The 23,445-nt window shown below is 44.1% G+C and overlaps 1 protein-coding gene across 1 annotated transcript in view; it reads right to left on the minus strand.

Annotated features, from left to right (window-relative positions):
- LOC135057138 (zinc finger protein 16-like) overlaps window positions 1-23,445 on the minus strand; it is a 130,010-nt gene that overhangs the window by 55,499 nt on the left and 51,066 nt on the right. Inside the window, exons 7-8 of the mRNA XM_063963034.1 lie at window positions 10,984-11,956; window positions 10,740-10,828 (exon numbers count right to left, since the gene is read on the minus strand). Coding sequence (XP_063819104.1) covers window positions 10,740-10,828; window positions 10,984-11,956 — 1,062 coding nt within the window. The remainder of the gene's footprint in view (window positions 1-10,739; window positions 10,829-10,983; window positions 11,957-23,445) is intronic.

Below are 23,445 nucleotides of genomic sequence, written 5' to 3' on the forward strand. Positions count from 1 at the left end.
GGTGTGTCTAGTTCTCCAGTGGTTTCCCGTGTAACTGTCTCCAGTAGTTCCCTGTGGTTCCTCTCATCATTTCATTCCACTCATCATTCTGCATTTCTCCTATTCGCTTCAGACTCCAGCCACAGCCTGCCACTGCTCATCAGCAGTAAGAGACTTTCCTCAGGTGTTTGTTTCATTGCCTAAACCTGTGCACCTCGTTAATACATACCATCTTGTGCAAGCTTGCTGCATTGGGAATGTCTCCTGCCTGGGTCTTGTGTAGTTATAAGAACTTGAGTTATATACAGAGACTGTGTTCTTTCCAAGTAATACCGGAGTTCTGTTTATAAAACCATTTGCAACCAGTTACCAAATTATTCTACGTTTATGTTACCAGAGACTTTATTTTACTTTAAACCATTTGCATTCAGTCATCAAGTTATCTTCAATATATATTTGTGTTGCCAGAGACTTTTGATTATTACCTTGGATTCAGTTACTGCTTATTTCATCTCTGTTACTGCCGATTCTAAGTTATCATCCATTGCTATATCATTACTCTGTGACCTTTGTGTTTAATAAACATCAGTGCATATGCGCAGGACTTTATGCAGCCTCCACGTTTCATACGTCATTCCAACACTGACCCACTATTGCCCCCTCCGGGAAAAGACAAAATCAGAATCCTGACACACATTGTCCGACTGGACCTGAATCGGAAGAAAAAATGCAGCTTGCTGAAGGGCAGTAAAAAATCATAAATTTTCACTATTTCAGAAATCAAAAACTCTTGGGTGTGCGAAAGTTGTACCTAACATCGCCTCAAAATTTCATCAAAATTGGATGTCATCTTGAGGTGCCACAGGGTGTTAAAATTTTTTTTAAAAAAGGTATAAAATTTCTATTTTTGATTTCTATTGACCTCCCAAACTGATTCACTTGAGGTGCCACAAGACCATAAAACATAGTTTTGAGCTTTAAAATTGTTTATTTGGTTTTAACATTGATGTTTTTGCAGCTTGTCTAGAATATCTTTTCAGGTAGTACTGCTACAAACTCATCTTTAGTTCCTTCGGAGCTTACATCTGTTACCAATGCTCAGATGCGCAAGAATATTTTTATATATATTTAAAATTGATATCACAGATACACATATACACATAAACACTTAAACCTTTGAGAAAGCTGCCAAGTGACAGTGAAACGCGTTAGGGGGGCCACATCTCTGACCTGGGCACCTGTGAGGATTCCTGCAAGTGACATACAGGACGCTGTTCACCATCTGGAGATTCCAGTCCGTTTTTGGTGTGGATATTAATAAAGGGAGAACCACCATTTCTGCTGCGAGGGATAGAGAGTTTGCTCCAGAACCCCGCCAGGTGGGATACCCGGCTGAACTATCACCAAGGACTTGGTAAATATCCTCCTTCATCTGGATACCTGTTTTTTGCACATCAACGCATGCGTTGCAGGACTTTATAACATCCTCCAACTATCAGCTGTTTTACCAGCTAGTTTTTTCTACATAAAGACTGCCCCTAGTGAAAAATCACTTACAGAGAGTGGCTCATTAAGGCTCAATTTTCCATATTGTATGGTTTAGCACTAGCAGTGCCTAATTTTAGTATTTAAGTGTTTATGTGTATATGTGTATCTGTGATATCAATTTTAAATATATATAAAAATATTTTTGAGCGCAGTTGGTAATTCTTGTTTATCCATATATATGTTTTTTTGGGGTGAACAGCTATCATCCCGTTTCCAACAGCAGCTTAGAAAACCAGCCCAGTTACAGCGCCTGTTTTCTCTATACCATTTATGGTAAAGAGATTTATTTTTTCCTTGCTCAGATGCGCAAGAGCCTCCCAACTTTGGCGCGCAAATGTGACAGATGGGTGATATCTGATCGGGGTGCAGCAGCTGTGTCATTTGCACTGCTCCAGGATTGGGGTATAATCTCAATACAAGAAACATCCTCTGTTATAAACCGCAGTAAGATCAGACGGGAAAGGCAGAAAATCCGGTCTCACTTGAAATGTATCGATACTGATGATCAGACTCCCATGATACAGTCGATTTACTTTGATGGCAGGAAGGACAAGTCTAAGAAAATGATTACCAAAGATGGTGTGAGACATTCAGTAACAGTTATCAAAGTACATGTGGTTTTAGTTTGTGAACCAAATTCAAAATACCTGGGTCACGTAATGCCATCCTCAGGAAACTCTCTTAATATCTTCAAACCTATTACCAATTACTTGTCCGAAAAAGACTACAAAACAGAGAGTTTAGTCTCAATAGGATGTGACGCAAAAATTTGTGAACACTGGCTACGAAAATGGCATTATACTAATGCTGGAAACTCACTACAGGATGCCTCTTCACTGGTTCGTGTGTCTTCATTTAAATGAGCTTCCTCTAAGACACTTGTTAATCCATTTAGATGGAGTGACACATGGGCCGAATTCTTTTGCTGGTCCCATTGGAAAAGCTTTAAAAGATTGCGCTTTACCTGTTAAGTATGAACCAATTGAAGGAACTCCAATGCCCAATATCGATTTAAAACAGCTGAGTGGTGGCCAGAAATACCGCTATAAAATTGTTGAGGCTGTTACTTCTGGCAAGTGTACTCAAGACTTGTCTAATCTTCAACTAGGCCCTATGTCCCATTCAAGGTGGCTGACAACTGCATGTTGGATACTTTGCTTGTTTATTAGCACTGATGACCCAACAGAGAATCTGGTCATTCTAACCAATTATATAGTAAAAGTATCTGCACCAGTTTGGTTTGAAATCAAAACGCTGCCAGAAGTTTGGAATGGACCCCGAAATCTGTGGAAATTGATTTTCTTCAGAAGATACCTTCCTGAAAGTTTGAAAAAACTTGTTGATCCTGTGATGCAGAGAAATGCGTATTTCGGGCAAACCGAAAATATGTTGCTAGCTATGCTAACTTATAACAGAGTGAATATTAGAAAACTGGCTTTTCACCAAATCTTACAGATTAGAAACGAGAACAAAGTTATGAAGCAAATCAGAAAATTCAAGGTACCTGAGCTGAACTTTCATGCTTCGGAATATTTCGAAATGATAGGTCACAAGTGCTACACCAATGATGATTATGAACCACCCTTAACATGATCGATCAGCCGTGAAAATATCGAGAGATGTATCACCAACAAAGAGTTAGTGACATTCCCCAGATTTTTGTGTCACACGCAAGCGGTAGAACGATGTGTTCGTTTAGTAACAGAGGCTGCTGCAGCAGTCTGTGAACCCGAAAGAGATGGATACATTAGAACCAGGTTGAAATCTAGAGACATCATACCTCAATTTAACAAAAAATCTGATTTTAACTTAGCGTGATTTTTAACTTTTAATGTTTTCTAATTTAGAGTAGTATTTTGTTGTCTTGTTGTTGAGTTTTTTTTGTTCTTGAATTTAGAAACAAGAGTACAATAACATTTGAGATTGATTCCTATAAATAAAAATATTTGCTTTTTATTTTTTTCCGTCTTCCTTATACTTATTCAATTTTCAACATTTTTTGCTATTTTGTGGCACTAAAAAAGATTTTAGAAATAAGTGTCCATATTTTTTTTTCTTACAATTTGTACTTTTACTAACACTTTTAGCACCCAAGCTATATGAAGTTTGAGATGGCTTAGGTATGACAACTCCATAATGAAGATACTCTTGCACCTGTGGTTAGTAGAATCCAATTCTGAATCCTGAACCTGCGGCCCAGCAAGGTGAGATGTTTGTAGCCACTACAAGAGGGAGATCCTGGCTTTTGGGGACAGACGAATCCTCTGGTGCATGTGAAGATGCGATCCGGACCATTTGTCCAACAGATCCAGCTGGAAGTGCCTTGCATGAAACTTTCCGTACTGAATTGCTTCGTAGGAAGCCAATATTTTCCCCCTGAAGGCGGGGACTGTGTCCAGTATCATTCTCAGGAACTGAAGCCTCTGTGTTGGTTCCAGGTGAGATTTTCAAAATTCTGAATCCTCCCATTATCCAGAAGTAGTCTGGTCTAGAGGGCAATGCTCTCCAATAGTTGTTCCCTGGACAGTGCCTTTATCAGAAGATCGTCCAGGTACGGAATTATGTTCACTCCCTGTTTGCGGAGTAATAACATCATCTCTGCCATCACTTTGGTGAATACCCTCGGTGCCGTAGAGAGACCAAATGGCAGGGCCTGAAACGGATAGTGACAGTCCTGCAGTGCAAAACGTAGATAAGCCAGGTGAAGTGGCCAGATTGGAATATGAAGGTAGGCATCCTTGATATCCAGAGACACTAGGAATTCCCCCTACTCCAGACCTGAGATCACCGGTCTCAGAGACTCCATCTTGAATCTGAACACTCGTAAGAACGGTTTCCATGATTTTAGGTTCAGAATCAGTCTTACCGAACCGTCGGGCTTCGGTACTACAAACAAGCTGGAATAGTAACCCTTGTTTCGTAGATGATGTGGAACTGGAACAATAACTTGGATCTGTAACAGTTTTTGAATGGCATCCTGTAAGGTTATTCTTGCCTCTCTGAAACTGGTAAGCCTGATTTGAAGAATCTGTGAGGTGGGAGGTCCTGGAACTCGTCTGTAGCCCTGGGATATAAGGTCTATGACCCAGGGATCCTGGCACGATCTTGTCCATATGTGACTGAATCATTTTAGCCAGGCTCCCACCTGACAGTCTTCCAGGCATTGCGGTCCACCATCATGGGGAAGGTTTTGAGGAAGCAGAGCCTGAACTCTGTTCCGGTGAACCTGTAGTAGCAGGTTTCTGTGGTTTACCTCTAGCCCCTCTGGCTGAGGCAGAGGAACCGTTGGCCTTGCCCTAAATTTTGCTGTCCAAATGGACTGTAGGTTGGGAACTGAAGAGGTCTTCCTAGCTGAGGGAGCTGCAGAAGGAAGGTATGTGGACTTACCTGCCGTAGCTTTGGAGATCCAATTGTAGAGTTCATCTCCAAATAAGGCCTCGTCTGTGAAAGATAGGCCTTCCACGCCTTTCCTGAAGTCCGCATCCGCAGTCCACTGGCATAGCCATAAACCCCTGCATGCTGACACTGCCATAGCTGTAGTACGTGTATTAAGAAAGCCTATCTCTTTTAAGGCTTCCACCATAAGGTTTGCAGAGTCCTGTATATGTTGCAGGAGCAAAATAATCTCCTCTTGATGCAAGGTATCTAACCCCTCAATAATGTTACTTGACCATTTTGCAATGGCTCGCGTAATCCACCCACATGCTATGGTGGGTCTCTGGGCCAGCCCTGCAGCTGTATACAAAGATGAGAGTAGTCTCAATTTTGCGATCATCCGCGTCTTTTAGGGAGGCTGCACCTGGTACACGCAGTACAATTTTCCGTGATAGCCTGGATAACGATGCATCCACTATAACGATGCATCCACTATTTTTTACTATCAGGAGGAAAAGGAAAAGATGATAACAACCGTTTAGGGATTTTAAATTTCTTATCTGGATTAACCCACGGTTCTTCAAACAGGGTATTAAGTTCCTTAGACACAGGAAAAGTGTCTGAGGACTTCTTCTTTATATTAAAATGAGATTCCTCAATCTTCCCTGTCACCTAATCAGGGATAGTCAGAACTTCTCTGATAGCTTCTATGAGAGCCTCTATTCCATGACAGAGTACCCTCCCTCACCTCTGAGTCCATCTCACCCACCTCCATGTCAGACCCCTCATCATCAGAGTCAGACTGCAGGACATTGGCCAAAGTACGTTTTTGCGGACAAATGGCAGGGGACTGAGACACTGACTTGAGTACGGAGTCTCTTTTCCGAAAATCAGTCATAGATTGTCTTAAGTATTGCACCTCTTTCTCGTTCGGAGATAGCTTAGTAGAAATTAAAGAGATCACCCCCCTAATGGAGTCCAGCCACGCTGGTTCAGCCCCACTAGCCTGGGAAGGGACACTACACTGAGTACACACTAGTGACCCCCCTAGGGAAGAACACTGTCTGACTCTTTGTCTGACATACTGTATAGTGACAGCTTATACACAGAGGAAAAGGATAAATGCACAATTAACCCACAAACAGCCCTTTCAGGGATACACAGAGGTTTGGAACCAGCACACAGCGCCCCTATCGCTAATGCCAAGTTTAGCCAGTTTGCAGACTATGTACCTAGATTAGGGACTTAGTACACTAATAAATCGCTCCCCCCTGCTATGACCCCCTGGTACCGCTGAAGTAATCTGGAGTCTCTCCGGAGGAGCTGCGCGTCCCTGTCAGTCAGTGTCTGTGTCACCTGCAGTAGGGAAAATGGCGCCTGTCAGCTGCTGGATCCACTCATAGTGAAGCCTCTTCAATGGCACGCGGTCTTTCCGCTCTTATTTATACTGGCTGAGGTAATTTTGTGCCTAAAATGGAGTCAGTCCCCCTTTTAAGTCTGTATTGCCAGTCTGGGTACTGTGTACACATCTAGTGTACTGACACTGAGTTCGCCCCCTCAGAAGCTGTGCGTCTGCACTGTGTACCGAGTCTGGAGACCCAGCTGCCCCATGCAGAAGTCGTGCGTCTCTGTACCCTAATGCCACCATAATGGCCGGCGATCCGCTAACCAGGACGCCGGCTTTGTACTCACCACTCTTCATTCTTCTAGCTCTGTTAGGGGTGGCGGCGTGCTGCGGGAGTGTACACTCGCTGTGGTGGGGCTTACAGCGGGGAACTGGATCATTAACCCTGAGAGAGGTTGGGCCTCCCCACCCCCACCCCGCACGAAGCAGGCAGGCTGGTGCCATCAAGTCCTGCCTGAAAATAACAGACTTAGAAAATAAATGCAGAAAACTTCAGGAGCTTCCAGAAGCGTGACCGGCTCCTCTGGGCACATTTTCTAAACCGAGTCTAGTAGGAGGGGCATAGATGGAGGAGCCAGCCCACACTATCATATTCTTAAAAGTGCCCAATGCTCCCAGTGGACCTGTCTATACCACATGGTACTAAATGGATACCAAGTATCCCCTAGGACGTAAGAGAAACATAACATAATTTCACACAAAACATCTTATCCAGGCATTTTTAGGTTTTTGACGTTAACCCCACCAGCTTCACCTCAATCTATCACTTTCCTCTCTCTGTTGCACCTTGGCAACACATTCTACTGCACAAATCAACATCTTCAGAAGTTTCTAAGGATGATCACAGGTAACATACAACAAAAGAGAAAAGAAAGATGCACTTGGAAACAGGCTAACACTAGAACTCTCAATTCTAAACCATAGGAGCTCTTATAATGTAAAAAGAAGAGGACGTGCTGACTACGGAGTCATTTGTTAGTGGAGTATTCTAAACTATGATTCCTAAGCTACAGCAATCCGAGGTTTATAAATGTTTCTAGTTTCACATTTACTAGGGGAGGGGTCATCCATTTTTACAAAAGTTAACATTACTTATCACCTATACATACCCCACCAACTAGACTGGTTATATACTACCAATAAATTCACCAAACATCTTTGATGACCCTTTGCCAAAAACTGCAAGATACATTGACCACCTTTTATGGCAACTTTTCCAATAAATATATGGATGACAAAGGAAATAAAGCCAGGAATACATTCTTATCAACTGAAACTCTAACGTTATTTTATTTTGTTTTAAATTTAATTACACAAGAACACCAGTAAAAATAGCATGATCTATAACAAGGGCATCCCAACTTTTTCTTTGGTGGGGTATCTTTAAAAAATGGCTTTAAACAGAGGTTCAGAACTGGCCTTGAAAAGGGGGAAAGACTTTTTCTGCAAAAAAAAAAAACCACTGACATGGCTAAAATCTGAACTTTCAGACCCCCACTTTTACCCTGTAACAAGAACCTCCTGTAAAGTTGTGCTAACTTAAAGGTTAAAATGGGAACCTACAGTACATTTGGGTGATGCAGGACACCTAGCATTCATTGTGGTCTTTTTCACATTATCTAAAATGATTTTGTATTTCAGTAACCAATTGGTAAATCTATTCTAGAGCAACAAGTATGCCATGCTCTTTACCTTTTCCAGGACCTTCTGGAGCATGATAAATGAGGGGATAAATCCAAAAGACCATCAGTATGTCAACAAACTTTGACTCCAGATCTCGTCTTGGCACAGTAATGTATTTCTTTGAAGTTCATTCTGGACTATCATATCAATATCTGTTTGAACCCATTTGTCCACTATCTGTTGGAAAACATCTGGATGAAGTGACCATTCCCCCAATTGTAGGTTGTCTGCAGAAATCGTCAGCATCCCAGTGCTCACACTGGGAAAATGCAAAGCGGTGAGAGTCAACACATTCTTCTCCACCCAAAGGAAGGTCCTTTATGTCTCCATGGTCTGGGTAATCTTGGTATCCCATCTGATGGTTCAAAAATGCTACTGCAATAGCACGGTCTAAATCAGTGGTGGCCAACCAGTGGCTCTTGAGCTCCATGAGGCTTTCTTTATTCAAATGTGGCTCCCCAACACTCAAAATCACATGACCACAATATATCCGGAAACTGCTGCACTCCAGCCAGACACACAGCAGCACTACGGTCACTGAGAATTGAGGGAGCCGGATAATATAGGCAAACTGAGGACACATAAGAGGCTGCTGCAATGTCACGAGTTGTAGGGGCTGGTGTGATACAAGGGGGAGCTGGCTGGAGTTACACGAGGGAGCTGGCAGGGGTGACATAAAAGAGTGGTGGCAAGAGTGACACACACAGTAACTGGCTGGAGTGACACAGTAGGGTGCTGGAAGTAGTGACACATGGGAGAGCTGGCTGGAGTAACACAGAAGGGTGGTACGAGGAGTGACACATGGGAGGGATGGCTGGAGTGATGCAGCAGGGTGATGGCAGGAGTGACTCACGGGGAACTGGCAGGAGTGACATATGCGGGAGCTTGCTGGAGTGATGCAGCAGGGTGCTGGCTGGAGTGACACATAGGGGAGCTGAAATATATTATGTGAATCTGGCTTTTTCAATAATTTTATGTGGAAGTGGCCTTTTCAATGTATTTTATACCGGGGCATGGTCTAGCAGGCACAAGGCCACACCCCTTTTTTGCACGTGTACCTTTGGCTTGATGACGGCTCTTTGATGTACCTAACTGGATTTTTTGTCTCTAACTGGTTGGCCACCCTTGGTCTAAATTGACTTAGACTACCTGACCCTTTATGTAGACTTCAGCTAAGAAAAGGTCTATGTAAAGAGATCTTTGGGCACTGAAGGCAGCTCAAAGTTTCAGAACACTGATGTGGAATGAAGGCTCCTCCAGCGTCCACTTGTCCTGAAACCTGTGCTGTCCCTCAACTTCATAGATTAAGGTCTATTGTTCTGACATCATAAAAGAATATCCTGTCTACAACAGTGAACTCAATGGTGAGATGAGATTACAGATGAGGATAGGGATCTGTAGCATTTCCATAAAATCTTTATCTGGAACTTCTAAGAGTAACGGATTTGCCTCATAGGTGGAGACCATTTCGCACAATGCTTTAATGCCTTCTTTTTCAAGAGCCATTTTTGTAAGAATGGAATCTTGTTTCCCAGAAAGAAAACCCCTCCTGAATCTGGTATCAGTCACACTGCCCAAGAAAAGCTTATTTTGAGCTAAAACTATATTTGATTTTAAACAATATATTACCCAACAATGGGAAATTAATTCTTGTTCTGTTACTATGACATGATCTAACAGAATCTCTGGAGAAACTACTGTTCTCAAACCTTAGTAAAGACTCTCGAGTGCAGTTACCAAAATTACTCGTCTGGCTACTGAACGAGGAAAAAGGTTTGAATAAAACCTCCCACCTCTCTGCCGGCAGGTATCGGGACTTTTGAATAACCTCTTGTAAAGCCAAACACTGGTAGATCTAGAATAAGATTTTAAAAAAGAAACCCATGCATATGTCTTTTACCCAAGCATCTGAAGTTAAATCTAACCATTTGACCCTGAAGCATAACCTATGAGCTTCCACCAAGGGCTTTTCCTGATGGTCCTTCTTCTCAGTATGCCTAATGTCTGTGTGTTGATCCGGGGCCTGGATGGCTGTCCGACCAATCTGGCATGCCTCAACTACGGCACACTGGACGGGGGTGGTGTTGTATCAGATCCAACACACTCTCTTCCTATTTTCTGGGCATGAAAGGTATGTTTGAGACAAGATAAAGGCCCCCTGCCCCTGGAGGAGAAAGAACTCACCCACCTACCTCTCTATCAGCCAAAGAGAAAACAAAAAAAACATAAAATCTGCCAAACTCAAAACTAGATGGAGCGCATCCTGGAACACCAGCACTAAGAAAAACTGATGTTGGTAGGAAACGTTGTGTGTATGAGGAGGAGCTTGAGTTGGCTTCAGTTTTAAAATGTCCAGGCTCCGAACACCACGCACAATACCTATTGTGTCCAGCCTCCCACAGGGATGAAAGAGTTTGTTATCACATCATTCAGCCGGAGAAAACGACAGGCTCCTCAATTGGAGCTGGCTGTATACCTGTCGCAACTTTTGGATGGAAATAATATCACAGTTAACACAAATCAATTCCTTGGCTTTGGCCAAAATGTGGTGAAAATATATAGCAGACACCAACATCTAAGAGACTGCAATAAGATCCATACATGTGCGTTGTGTTCCAGTCTTATGTTGATGACGAACATTCCACTTTGTGGATGGCAAAGACTCAAGTTTTGAATTGCCCTCCAAAACTGTTATGTAATGTTAATATACATTTGAGAATTCACTCTTTAACGGAACTGTACATATTACTATCAATGACTTTTACAATAGGTAGATTGTTGCAAAACTCTTTCATGTCAGTCAGATCACCGATATGGTTTTCATCTTGTGTGACTTTTCTGATGTACAACAAGAGCTGATTTTCGCATATAACATTTCCCACACTCAGAGCATGGAAATGGTTTCTTATCTGTGTGATTTTTCAGATGTGTAACAAGACTTGACTTACGTGTAAAACATTTCCCACACTTGGAACATGAAAATGGCTTCTCACCTGTGACTTTTCTGATGTACAACAAGAGCGGATTTTCGCATATAACATTTCCCACACTCAGAGCATTGAAATGGCTTCTCACCTGTGTGACATTTCTGATGCTCAACAATTTTGCATTTCTTTGTAAAACATTTCCCGCATGTAGGGCATGAAAATGGCTTCTCACCTGTATGAATTCTCAGATGTGCAAGAAGAGTTGATTTGTGTGCAAGACATTTCCCACACTCAGAACATGGAAACAGCTTCTCACCTGTGTGACTTTTCTGATGTACAACAAGGGCTGATTTCTGTGTGAAACATTTCCCACACTCAGAGCATAGAAATGGCTTCTCACCTGTGTGAAGTCTGTGATGCATAATAAGAGATGATTTCTTTGTAAAACATTTCCCACATTCTGAGCATGGAAATGGCTTCTCACCTGTGTGACTTCTCTGATGTTCAACAAAATTTGCTCTATATTTGAAATATTTCCCACACTCAGAGCATGGAAATGGCTTCTCACCTTTGTGAAGTCTGTGATGCATAATAAGAGATGATTTCTTTGTAAAACATTTCCCACATTCTGAGCATGGAAATGGCTTCTCACGTGTGTGACTTCTCTGATGTTCAACAAAATTTGCTCTATATTTGAAACATTTCCCACACTCAGAGCATGAAAATTGTTTCTTACTTGTGCGATTCTCCTGTCTAACAAAAACTGACTGATTATTACAGGATTTAACAAATTCAGAAGAGGGAAATACTGTAGCATCTGTAGGAGCTGCACTATGTGCACCAACATCTGAATTAATGTTACACTCCTCATGGTTAGAGGGATCAGATGATATATCTGCACTATGAGGTACTGGATGTAAAATTGAGGTAAAAAGGTTTTCTCCTGAAGAATCTCGTGTGATGTTCTTCTCTTCTAATTTAAAATCTGGAAACAAAGTTAGATGTCCCTCCGAGGTATTCCTGCCCCTCTGTCCATCTGCTGGAGAGATATGGAAATATATACATTATGGTAAGAACTTACAGTTGATTACAGTATTTCTCCTAAGTCCACAGGTTCCACAGGATAACATTGGGATAAGAAGCGACAGCGGATTTGCAACATAACGATGAAAGTATTTCGGCCTCCCAGCATGCAACGGGCCCATCCATATAACCCTGCCTCCTGGCTCAGGCAAATCAGTTGTTTTTCAAAGCTCAAGGCAGGAGGATCATAGAGAGCACTAATCAGGCGAGAAGAACACACACTCATGGACACCTTTCCGTACAAAAAGGAAGAGGTTAGTGAGTAAAAGGATCCTCAAATCAGGTGCTTCAGGGTGGGATCCCTGTGGAACCTGTGGACTTAGGAGAAATATCGTTATCAACAGTAAGTTCTTACCATAACGCATATTTCTCCGGCAGGGTCCTCAGGATAACATTGGGATGTGCCAAAGCAATTCAGTGGTAGGGACGTTCCTGATTGGACAGGAGAATCCTTCGCCCGAATTCAGCGTCCTAAGAGGCAACGGTATCACCGGCATAATGTCTAATGAATGTGTTAATGGAAGACCATGTGCCTGCCTTACATATCTGTTCTGCTGAAGCACCACGTTGGCTACCCGTGATGGACCTACCTTAATGAGTACAGTGAGCAGAGACATTAGCCGACACATGGAGATCAGCTTGATCAGTATGCTTCTGAAATAGTCTTCCGAAGCCACCTCGCCAGTGTCTGCTTATCAGCAGGCTATCATCTCTTGTGAAATCCGTAGAGAACAAAGAAAGAATCTGTCTTTCTGATAGCACTGATACAATCTATGTAGATCCTTAAGGCACGGAGTACATCCAACGATGCAGAAAGGCCCGGCCCCTGGAAAGCCGGGACTACAATTTCTTCGTTAAGGTGGAATTTAGACACCACCTTAGTAAGATGCCAAGATTTAGTTCTGAGAACTGCTCTATATGGATAAAAAAAATAATCAGAAATGGAGGACCACATAACAATGCCCCTAAATCTAAAACTCTTCTAGCTGAAGCCAGGGCCAGTAGAAAGAGAACTTTAGCTGTCAACCATTTAAGATCCACTTTTTTAAGTGGTTCAAATCGGGCAACTTGAAGGGCCTTTAGGACTACACTTAAGTCCCAAGGCACTGTAGGAGGACAAAAGGAGGTTGAATGTGCAGCATTACCTGGGATAAAGTGTGCACATCCTGTAGGTTGGCAATTTTCTTTTGGAACCATACAGTCAATGCTGATACTTGCACTCTCAAGGAAGCCACCCTTAAACCTTTATTCATTTCTGCCTGAAGGAATGCTATGACCCTGGAAACTCTGAAAGACCTAGGGTCAAATCTCCGTTCACTGCACCACTGAATATAGGCTTACCATATACTGTGATAAATGCGAGCTGAGGAAGGTTCCCTTGCTCTGAGCATTGTTTGAATTACCTGTTGTGAGAATCCGCTTGACTTCAGGATAGAGGTCTCAAGAGCCACATTGTCATAGACAGTCGCTCCAGGTGTCTGTGATAACAAGAACCCTGCATCAGTAGATCTGGACGTTGAGGGAGCAAAAGTGGGGCATCCATCAACATTCTCTGCAGATCTGTGTACCAATGCCTTCTGGGCCAAGCCGGAACTACTAGTATCACGGTACCCTTTCCTTGCTTTATCTTTCTCACCACCCTGGGTATTAGGGTGATTGGAGGAAACACATAAGCCAGATGAAAGTCCCATCTCACTGACAGGGTATCCAGAAAGATCCCTCTGGGATCCTTTGTTCTTTACCCGTATGTGAGAACTTTGTTGTTCTGACGGGACGCCACGAGATCCATCTCCGGCAACCTCCACCTGTCGACCAGTTCCTCGATGATGCCGTTGAATTGTCCGAGTGGATCTGAACTGGTTTCCCCTGAAGGATGTCCTTTGCCTGAATCAGCACCATGTATATGGCCCGAAGTTCCAATATATTTATTGGCAGGCAACTTTTTTCCTTGTCCACTGCCCCTGGAAACAAGACCTTCTTGACACTGCTCCCCAGCCCTGTAGGCTGTCATCCATTGTCAGAATTTCCCAATCTGAGATCCAAAAGGGTCTCCCTTTGTCCAGATGGGATGTCTGCAGTCACTAGGCTACCAGGCTAACAACCTCCTTACTTCCAGAGTAAGGACCATAGTCTGCGTTTTTATTGTCTGATGAAAACCATTCCATTTGGTAAGGATTAGATGTTGCACAGGCCTCGAATGGAACTGAGCATACTCTACCACAGAGGCGGCCAAAACGTTGAACGCAATCTACCGGTAGCTTGCGGAGCTCTCACCGGTAGATCGCGATCCAAGTGTGACTTGCCGCCTCTCTGAGTCTGGAGCGTTCCCATTGATGCATTGTGTGGGTGACATCATGACATCAGCCACGCACCCGCACAATGCACAACTGGGAACGCGATGTGAGGATCCTGTGCGCCTGCTAGATCTGGTTTGATCCAGTCAGCTCAGCGCCAGCAGCAGCAGGACAGCAGTGGTGGGGATCCAGCCAGCCAGCGGGGATCCAGCCAGAGGGAACGCACTCAAGCCAGCCAGCGTAAGATAAAGTAATGTTAGTGTGGGCATATGGCACTGTGGGGCATATCTGGCACTGTGGGCACATGGCACTGTAGGGGCATGTGTGTATCTGGCACTGTGGGGGAATATCTGGCACTGTGGGCACATGGCACTGTAGGGGCATGTGTGTATCTGGCACTGTGGGGGCATATGTGTATCTGGCACTGTGGGGGCATATCTGGCACTGTGGGGGAATATCTGGCACTGTGGGCACATGGCACTCTAGGGGCATGTGTATCTGGCATGGTGGGGGCATATCTGGCACTGTGGGGGCATATGTGTATCTGGCACTGTGGGGGCATATGTGTTTGAGGTTTTTACCTGTGGTGGCCAATGTGTTATTTAGTGTTATACCATGCCCCCTTTTGTTATGTCACGCCCTTTTTTTGGGCACGTGCAAGTATCCCGCCTAGGTAGATAAAAGCTTTTCTGATTTCAAAGTAGATCACCGACTCCAAAAGTCTGGCCACCCCTGCTCTAACATGTCGAATGTTGAAACCTTCAATCCCATCACACGCATTGCTGCTTGAATGGATACCCTTCGACTATGAAGCACAGAGGTTCTCAAACTCGGTCCTCTGGGGCCCACACAGTGCATGTTTTGCAGGTAACCCAGCAGGTGCACAGGTGTATTAATTACTCACTGACACATTTTAAAAGGTCCACAGGTGGAGCCAATTATTTCACTTGCTATTCTGTGAGGAGACCTGCAAAACATGCACTGTGTGGGCCCCCGAGGACCGAGTTTGAGAACCTCTGATGCAGCAGCTCTTGAATAATTGACTGAACTTTGGATATTTTGTTCAGAGGCTCAAATCCAATACAGCTCCCAAGTGAGTCCTCCACTTTGACGGAACCAGAGACGATTTCGCCCAATTTATGAGCCACCCGTGCTTCTGAAGACATGTTATGGTCTGTTGCAGATGACGCAGAAGCAAGTCCTGAGACTGTGCCAGGAGTAAAATATCGTTGAGGTATGGAAAAATTCTTATCCCCTGTTGGCAGAGATAAGCTGCCATTACCACCATAGTTTTGGAAAATACTATGGGGGCTGTGGCCAATCCGGAATGCAGGACCTGGAACTGAAAATGCTGTTGGAGGATAGTGAACCTGAGATAGCGCTGATGGGACTGGGCTATAGGAACATGTAGGTAAGTATAATGGATATCCACGGATTCCAAAAAATACCCTGGCTCCATGGCCAAATTGATGGAACGTAAAGTCTCCATATGAAAACGAGGCACCCAAATGTACTTGTTCAGCACTTTGAGATTGAGTATGTGCCGGGACAACCCATTTATCTTCTGGACTAGAAACAGGTTGGAGTAAAACCCTGTCCTTGTTGTGCAGAAGGAACTGGAATGATTACTCCTGACTGAAGCAATTTCTGAACTGCCTCTTGCAAAGCCCTGGCCTTCATCTCTACCAGAGACAGGCTGGTACAAAAAATACCTTTGAGGGAGCTTCCTGAAAGCAAATGCATAACCAAGAGATATCACTTCTTGCACCCAGGCGTCTCTTGTAGACTGATGCCAGATCTGTGCAAATTGAAGAAATTGACCTCCCACCCTGGGATCCAGCAGGTGGAGGCCCGCCCCATCAGGCTGATGGCTTATCTTCTGATTTAGAAACCAGTCCTCTGGGGGGGCATGGCCTGATGATTGAGGGAGGACATGCTTCCTACGAGCTCCCATAATTCCCCTCTAATATACCCCTTTTTTCTAACCTCAATTACCTTTTAACAGCCCCTGTCTTCCCCCTGGCCTCCTCCGGATCCAGGCAGAGTGGTGCAGAGGAGCTGGGGAGCGACTCCTTCACTCCTGCAGGTTGCAGCCCTCCTGTCCTCTCAAAGCCGGGACTTTGATATCCGGGAACGGCGACTGTAGCCATCCAGGGATGCCGCGGCTGACGGATTGCTCCCGCTCGCCATAGAATAGGGACAGAGTGAACCCACGGCACCCGCTGAGCATCCCTGCCAGTGAGGCCATCGACGGATTATCTGAAGAGAGCCCGGCGGGGACCTGCGGCTTGATGGAGACACTGCGGCAGTGGTGTGTCCCCCAGCAGATGGCCATCCTGGGACCTTGCTTCCTCCTGCATGGCTGCCCCCGGAGCCTGAGGACTAGTGCCCTGCTCTCTCCATATAGCTTCCAGCTGGTGAGTGGCCCCCTGCCTCCACAGTTCTACAGCTGCTTTCATACACACGCTCCATAGCACTGTTACAAAGACCTGAGCAGCCTTTTGGACTGCAGCCTGGGCAGAGGGCCCAGTAGCTATTCCTGGCTCAGTTCCCTCAGATACCCTATGTCTCCTGCGCCCCGTGGAGGTTGGAGACAGCCCAGGCACCCTGGAGAGTTGGGCTATACCACCATACTTACCTCCTACTCTCTGCAACTCTCATAGCCAGCCAACGGCATTTATCTTTCCCTATATTATATTTCATCTTGCATATGTCGGCTGGGAATCGTGATAACTGTAACCACATGAAGCTGCCAATCCCCCTACTACTCTCACAGGCCACTGAGTTATATCTTTAACTCCAATACCCCGACACAAAGGGTAAGTTTATCAGATATCTGCCTCATCCACTGCTGGGGTACCCCCGCACAAAGGGTCAGTTCTCATCGTCTGCGTTATCGCAATTTCATGTATCCCGCACTTCCTTAAAATATTTTCAAATCCATATTCCTACTAAGATAAAAAAAATTGTATGGCCTAAATTTCTCCCCCATTATTCGATTTATTTTGTCTCAACTACAGAAATGGATGCACTTACCTCTCTCACTACTAGGCAGAATTGCGCTTGTTAAGAGTGTAATATCTCATAATCTCTCATATTGCATACAGATGCTCCTGATTGCCATGTCCAAAGCTGATACTACCATATGTTCTAGAGCGTTCATAAAATTCATATGGCAATCCAAAAAAAACTAAAATTTCTCGTTTACGCTTGGTCTAACCGAAAACCCTCGGTGGAATGGCCCTACCAGATATTCAAGCTTTTTCCTGTGCTGGGTTCTTCCAATATGCCACAGACTGGCTACTAAACCACAATCACTTCACAAATTCCACTCTTGATGATACTTTATTCTCACCCTACGCCCCTACTGCCTTGTTACATCTCCATAGAAAATTTATTCCTCCTCATATACTAAATCATCCCTTTTTTAAAGATACATATTTGGCTTGGATAACGATTAATAGAAGAGTGGGTAGAGACTATACCAGCTCACCCTACATAACAGATGATTTTATGACTGGGCTTGTATAGGAATTAAAGCTATCTGCGACGGCTTCGACTCTGGAGGCCAAATACTCTCTTTCCAACAGTTACAAGAGAAGTTTCACCTTTCGACCTCACAACTTTACATGTACTTACAGTTAAGACATTATGCTTCCTCTAAACCACCCTACTCGTTAGCTACAAACTCTATTGCTGCAAACAAAGTGTGTGCAAACATAGCCCAAGGGGGATCAACTTGCACCTGTGTCTGCCTTGTATATTTCAAGAGACCTTGGTCAAAGCTAAAACAGTTTGCACACAAACCATCTTGAACCATATCCTGAAAGGTTAACCCAACTTTGCAAGACAAACATGATACGAGTGTTGGTGCTGCTGTGAGTGTATTTTCCTCTCCCTTGCCGCTCTTAGACATGATAAATAATCAGACACTTGCACAGTGTACTACACAATTTGTGACTGAAATCACTTTAAATTTTGTTAAAGTGACATACAATCCGACCCTACCCTGCTTTGCACCAGCATTGAGGATCGGAATAGACAGAAAAAACTGACAGAATTATAGTAAAGTCAGCAATCACACTAGCAATCAGTCATAGGTTATACATTAGTATAATAAGCAATTATGAGCACATAATCAATTACAAATAAATTTTAAGTATGTAGGAGAAACATATTACTGCATTACTTTATATAAGATTTAACTGTATTCAGACGCATAGCGAAAGAAAACAACAGTAATAATGATCGGACTCATATGTAATAGCACTTATCCAACTATTCGTAATCAAAAGGTAGATAGAGATGTAGTGCTGTATTACCAGTGCTCAGTACAGTGGGATACAGGGAGACTCACCCCGCTTCCAGGACCGATCAATACGTTGGCGAACGCTGAGTGGATCCAGATGCTAATAGTGTACATAACCGCTCCATAAATCTATAGTGAACACAGACACCCAAGTGAACACTGACGCACCAATCACACAGCCGCATATGCTGCAACTGGGTTCCCTTAGTACACAGCGTCTCAGGCGGAAGCGGGAAAACAGTTCATGGCAGGAGACTTGGAGGAAACTGGTCATGAACCGGGGGTAGGAGTGACCAGGGGAGCGTCTGACTCCTCACTGCTGACATCAACCCTAGGGATTGCGGACTTAAATTACCCCTGGAGCCTATGATTCCTAAGGCCTAGCGCTGGAGCACCCCAAATGTTAGCGACTGTTTGGTAGTATACTCCAAAAACAGTGCGGCTGTGTCCGTGTTCCCCCTCTAAGCCTCAGTCTGGTAACGTCTGCTGGACTTGCTAGTATATCCAACAAAGGCCTACCGAAACAAAACTGTACTCACGGGTAAGTGAAGGGTTAAATCTCCTCTGTCATTGTGCATTGTGTAAATATTGTTTCTTTTTCTTTTGCCTTGGATTTAGCTTGCATTGCATAAAATAAATATAGTTCCACCCATAGTTTGTTGGGAACTGTGTGAAATCACCACCCCTAGATGAAGTACTAGGCTGTATCCTACATCCCCCCCATGTAGCCTGTTTTATCCCTCCTATGCAGTAAAGTTAAACCAATAAAGTATTTACTTTTGCCTACCCCTCCCTGGACATTCCAATCCCTCCCTAGACAATGATGCCTTATATACCATTGTTATGAACAATAAACGCAGAGTGATTCTTAACTACATGGTGTCGTGTATTATGTGTAACGTTAAGGATTGCTCTCACTGACGTCAGTGGCCATCACATCGAGGTAATCAAAGAGAGGTAGGGATCCTTTCAAGTGGGGGCTCAGTCCTGGATTCAGTTGATCGCCCCCGAATCGGTAAGATAGAGAATTCATTGTCTGTCTTTTCCGTAAGGGATTGCGTTCAAACACTGAATTTGAACTCGCTCCGTGTTCCGGGAACACGTGACAAGGTAATATTTAAGTCCGGGACTTAATATTACGTAGTTTTATGTAAAGCCATAAAACAGGTATCAGGGATACCATATAATCTTTAATGTCTGGGACTTAAAGATACGTCTGAGAAAAGCGCAATTCTCCAAAGACGTTAGTATCTGGGATACTTAAAAAAAAAAAAAATAGACCTGGGGTCTATACGTAACGTAGACTATACCTCGATCTGATCGTCTATATATATATTCTTGTATGTTGTAGTGAGATAAGTTCTTATATTTGGTTCAGACGGCTGGTAAGTTTTCGTCTGCCAGATATCTTTACTCAAAACTCTTTTCTTGCTTCCTGTTTAAAACGCTGTATTTTTTTCTGACATCTTGTACGAAGGTAAGCGTACCCGTCAAAAGATTTCATGTTCTCATTATACAGATAATATTGTGATATTGTCAATGACTAATTAACTGGTGTTAGCTAATGCATGCATAGAAAGTTTTTAAATTGCATTTTTTGTTGTGAAATTGCATAGAACGTATTTTTGTTGTGAAATTGCATAGAACGTATTTTTGTTGTGAAATTGCATAGAATGTTTTTTTTGTAAACTGCATTTTTGTTGTGATATTGCATAGACAGTTGTTATAAGTTGTTGTAGAAATTGCGTAGAAAGCTGGTGTAGATTGTATTCTTTACTATGGGAGGGGGTCAGAGTAAGACAGTCATTTATCCTCCACCTTTACCAGGGGAGACATGTAAAGAGTATGTTGCCCGTAACTCCACCACAGATTATTATTTAGTTAACCCTTGGGTGGATAACTTAGCAGGATGGACAGAGAAAGTTGGCAGCCCCAGTCCATTCCCCCGTGACGGTATTAATTATCCCTTTTATATGGACATGGTCAAAGGTCTTTGTCTGGAAGATAAGGAAGCCTGGCCATGGTATGATCATGACCCACAATGGGACATGACATATATGCGTGCTGGAGGAGAGCAATGGCTCACGATAGCACCTCATTGGTATGACAAGAATATCAAGCAGAAACAGCGTAGAATAAAATCTGTAACTTCCAGACTGCATAAAGCTGAGGAATTTAGAAGCAACAAGTTTCTGAAAAATTCTTCTCCCCCGCCTTACACTCCCCTATACCCCTCCTTAAAAGACACAGATCTTTTAGCTGCAGTTGCTTTGTCACGAATTCCGATGCAAAGGGGAGGGGGAGGAGGGGAAGGGGAAGGAGAAGGAGGCTCAGGAGGAATAGCCCCCCCTGACAGTACCCTCCACATAGACGTAACCACCCCCGCCCCTAGTGCCCCTACTCCTAACAGACAAACCGTCTCCCGCCGCAACGCTGACTTAACTATTGCTACTGACAACCCTCTCACCCCCTCCACAACGCGATCCGGCACTGGTTTCCTCGGTGTCGCCACCCACCTGCCCTTCATGACAGTAGGGGATCAGTTGTTAAAGAAACCCATTGAAATAGAGGATTTAGACAGAATTGTTAAGAACTGTCCCAAACCCACTGTTGCACCTGACGGCTGCATAGCTTACTTGAAAAAGGCTTGCACAGGACGCAGCTATACTCAAGAAGATATGAAGCTGATCATAGATGGGGTTATAGACCATTACAACGGGTGGGATTGGAAAAAGATTCCCACCATAAACACTCCTACCACCCTTAACGATGCCGTTCGCTACCCTCTCAATACTGGGGACGGTGTAACGGAGATGTGGAAGGAAATTGAGACCCATATGAAAGAGATTTTTAAAACCCGAGCTTCTCTTCCTATTGCCGTAGCATGTAAACAAAAGCCCACTGAAACTGTCACTGAGTTTTGGAAGAGGTTTAAAAAGTGTTGGTCTGAAGATGCAGGTCTTACTCTTGTAGATACAGACCATTTACTAATTTCTACCTTTGTAAATAACTTGTTGCCATCTGTTATGGTCCCAGTTAAGCAAGGTGTTTCTTCCTGGACCTCTGATAATATTAAGGAATTTGAAAAGCACTTATATGAAAAGGAAGCTGCAGGATGCTTTGATGTTAAAAAACCCTTGCAGAATGCCCCAACTCATAATTACCAAAATCAGAGAGGTCGGGGAGATAGACGCCAGCAGCACTCCACTGGCCCACCCCGTAATCCAGCCCGATATCAAAACCCACAAGCCAGGCCACCCCACCCCCCTGACTCTGCCAGCAGGAAACAAACCTCCTGCTTCAACTGTGGAAGGGACGATCACTGGGCAAGGGATTGCCCTTGTCCCTCACAAAACCACCGACAGCCCCAAGCTCCGGCTCCCTCCCGGGATCATCCCCGACAGTCACACAACAACCCCTTTCAGGATCATGTCCGATTCCGAGTTGACTGGCAGGACCCCTCCCACTGACGGGGCCCGGAGGAGGGTATCCCAGCCTTTGCCCAACTCACCAGACACTGGAAGGACCCACCGCTACTAACCTTGATTATAGGAAAGAGAGCAATCCCTTTCCTGGTGGATAGCGGGGCAACTACTAGTGTTTTGTGTGTCGACCTGTACGATGGTCATTTGGAAAAGACTGCTCCTTCAATGGGAATCAATGGGATACCCACAGATGCTTACCTGACAGATGCCCTTAGTGTCAGAACCACGGGAGGCACGTATATGGGTAAACACAATTTCACTGTAATACCTGAATGTCCAATTAATCTTCTGGGAAGGGATCTTCTTAGCAAACTCGAAATCTCCATTCTCCCTTCACCCACTAGCAGTGGCCTGGAGGTCGAGTCCCCACACCTACCGGTGTGGGAAGCAACAGACATTACACCTGATTTTGACAAAGTAAACCCTGCTCTATGGTCGGAGGGTCCCTATGACACTGGCCTCATTCCTTGCACACCATATAGAGCAACCCTGAAACCTGACACACAACCTGTCTATCAAAAGCAATACCCCTTGTCACAAGAGAAGGTTGAAGGTCTTAGACCAATGATACAACAGTTTCTCCAACAAGGCATTCTCAGACACGTAATCTCACCTTACTGCACACCAGTCAACCCTGTTGCTAAGTCAGATGGCAGTGTAAGGTTTGTACAAGACCTTAGGGCAATTAACCAACTCATTGTGCCTATAGCACCCATTGTACCTGACATTAACTCACTCATTTCAGCTATCCCTGCAGATGCTGCATTTTTTTCGGTAATTGATTTAAAAAATGCATTTTTTAGCATTCCAGTGGATGCACAGACACAGTTACTTTTTGCATTTTCTTTTGAGGGCAAGCAACTCACCTGGTGTCGTTTACCCCAGGGCTTCATTGACGCACCTGTTGTGTATAGCATTGTACTCCAGGCCACATTGGGGCCCTGGCACCCTCACCATGGTTCAGTCCTGCTACAGTATGCAGATGATCTGCTGCTCTGTAGTCAAACTGAGGAGGCCTGCCGGGAGGATGGTATATCACTGTTAAACTGGCTCTGTGAATGTGGACACAAGGTGTCCAAAACAAAAATGCAATGGTGTAAGAAGCATGTGGATTACTTAGGTTTTGTGCTCACTCAGGGGGAAAGGAAAGTCAGTCCACAGCGCATTCAGTCTGTATTGGGCCTGGTCACCCCAACTACCCAGAGAGAACTGCTGTCTTTTCTGGGTATGGTAAATTACTGCAGACAGTGGATATCTGATTGTTCCTATTATGATAACATCTTGAGACAAGCCACACTGAAAGACAAACCTAACACTGTACAATGGTCACAGGAAATGTTAACTGCATATGAGAGCT

The sequence above is a fragment of the Pseudophryne corroboree genome, chromosome 3 (assembly GCF_028390025.1).
Source record: "Pseudophryne corroboree isolate aPseCor3 chromosome 3, aPseCor3.hap2, whole genome shotgun sequence".
In the NCBI taxonomy this organism is placed as follows: Eukaryota; Metazoa; Chordata; class Amphibia; order Anura; family Myobatrachidae; genus Pseudophryne; species Pseudophryne corroboree.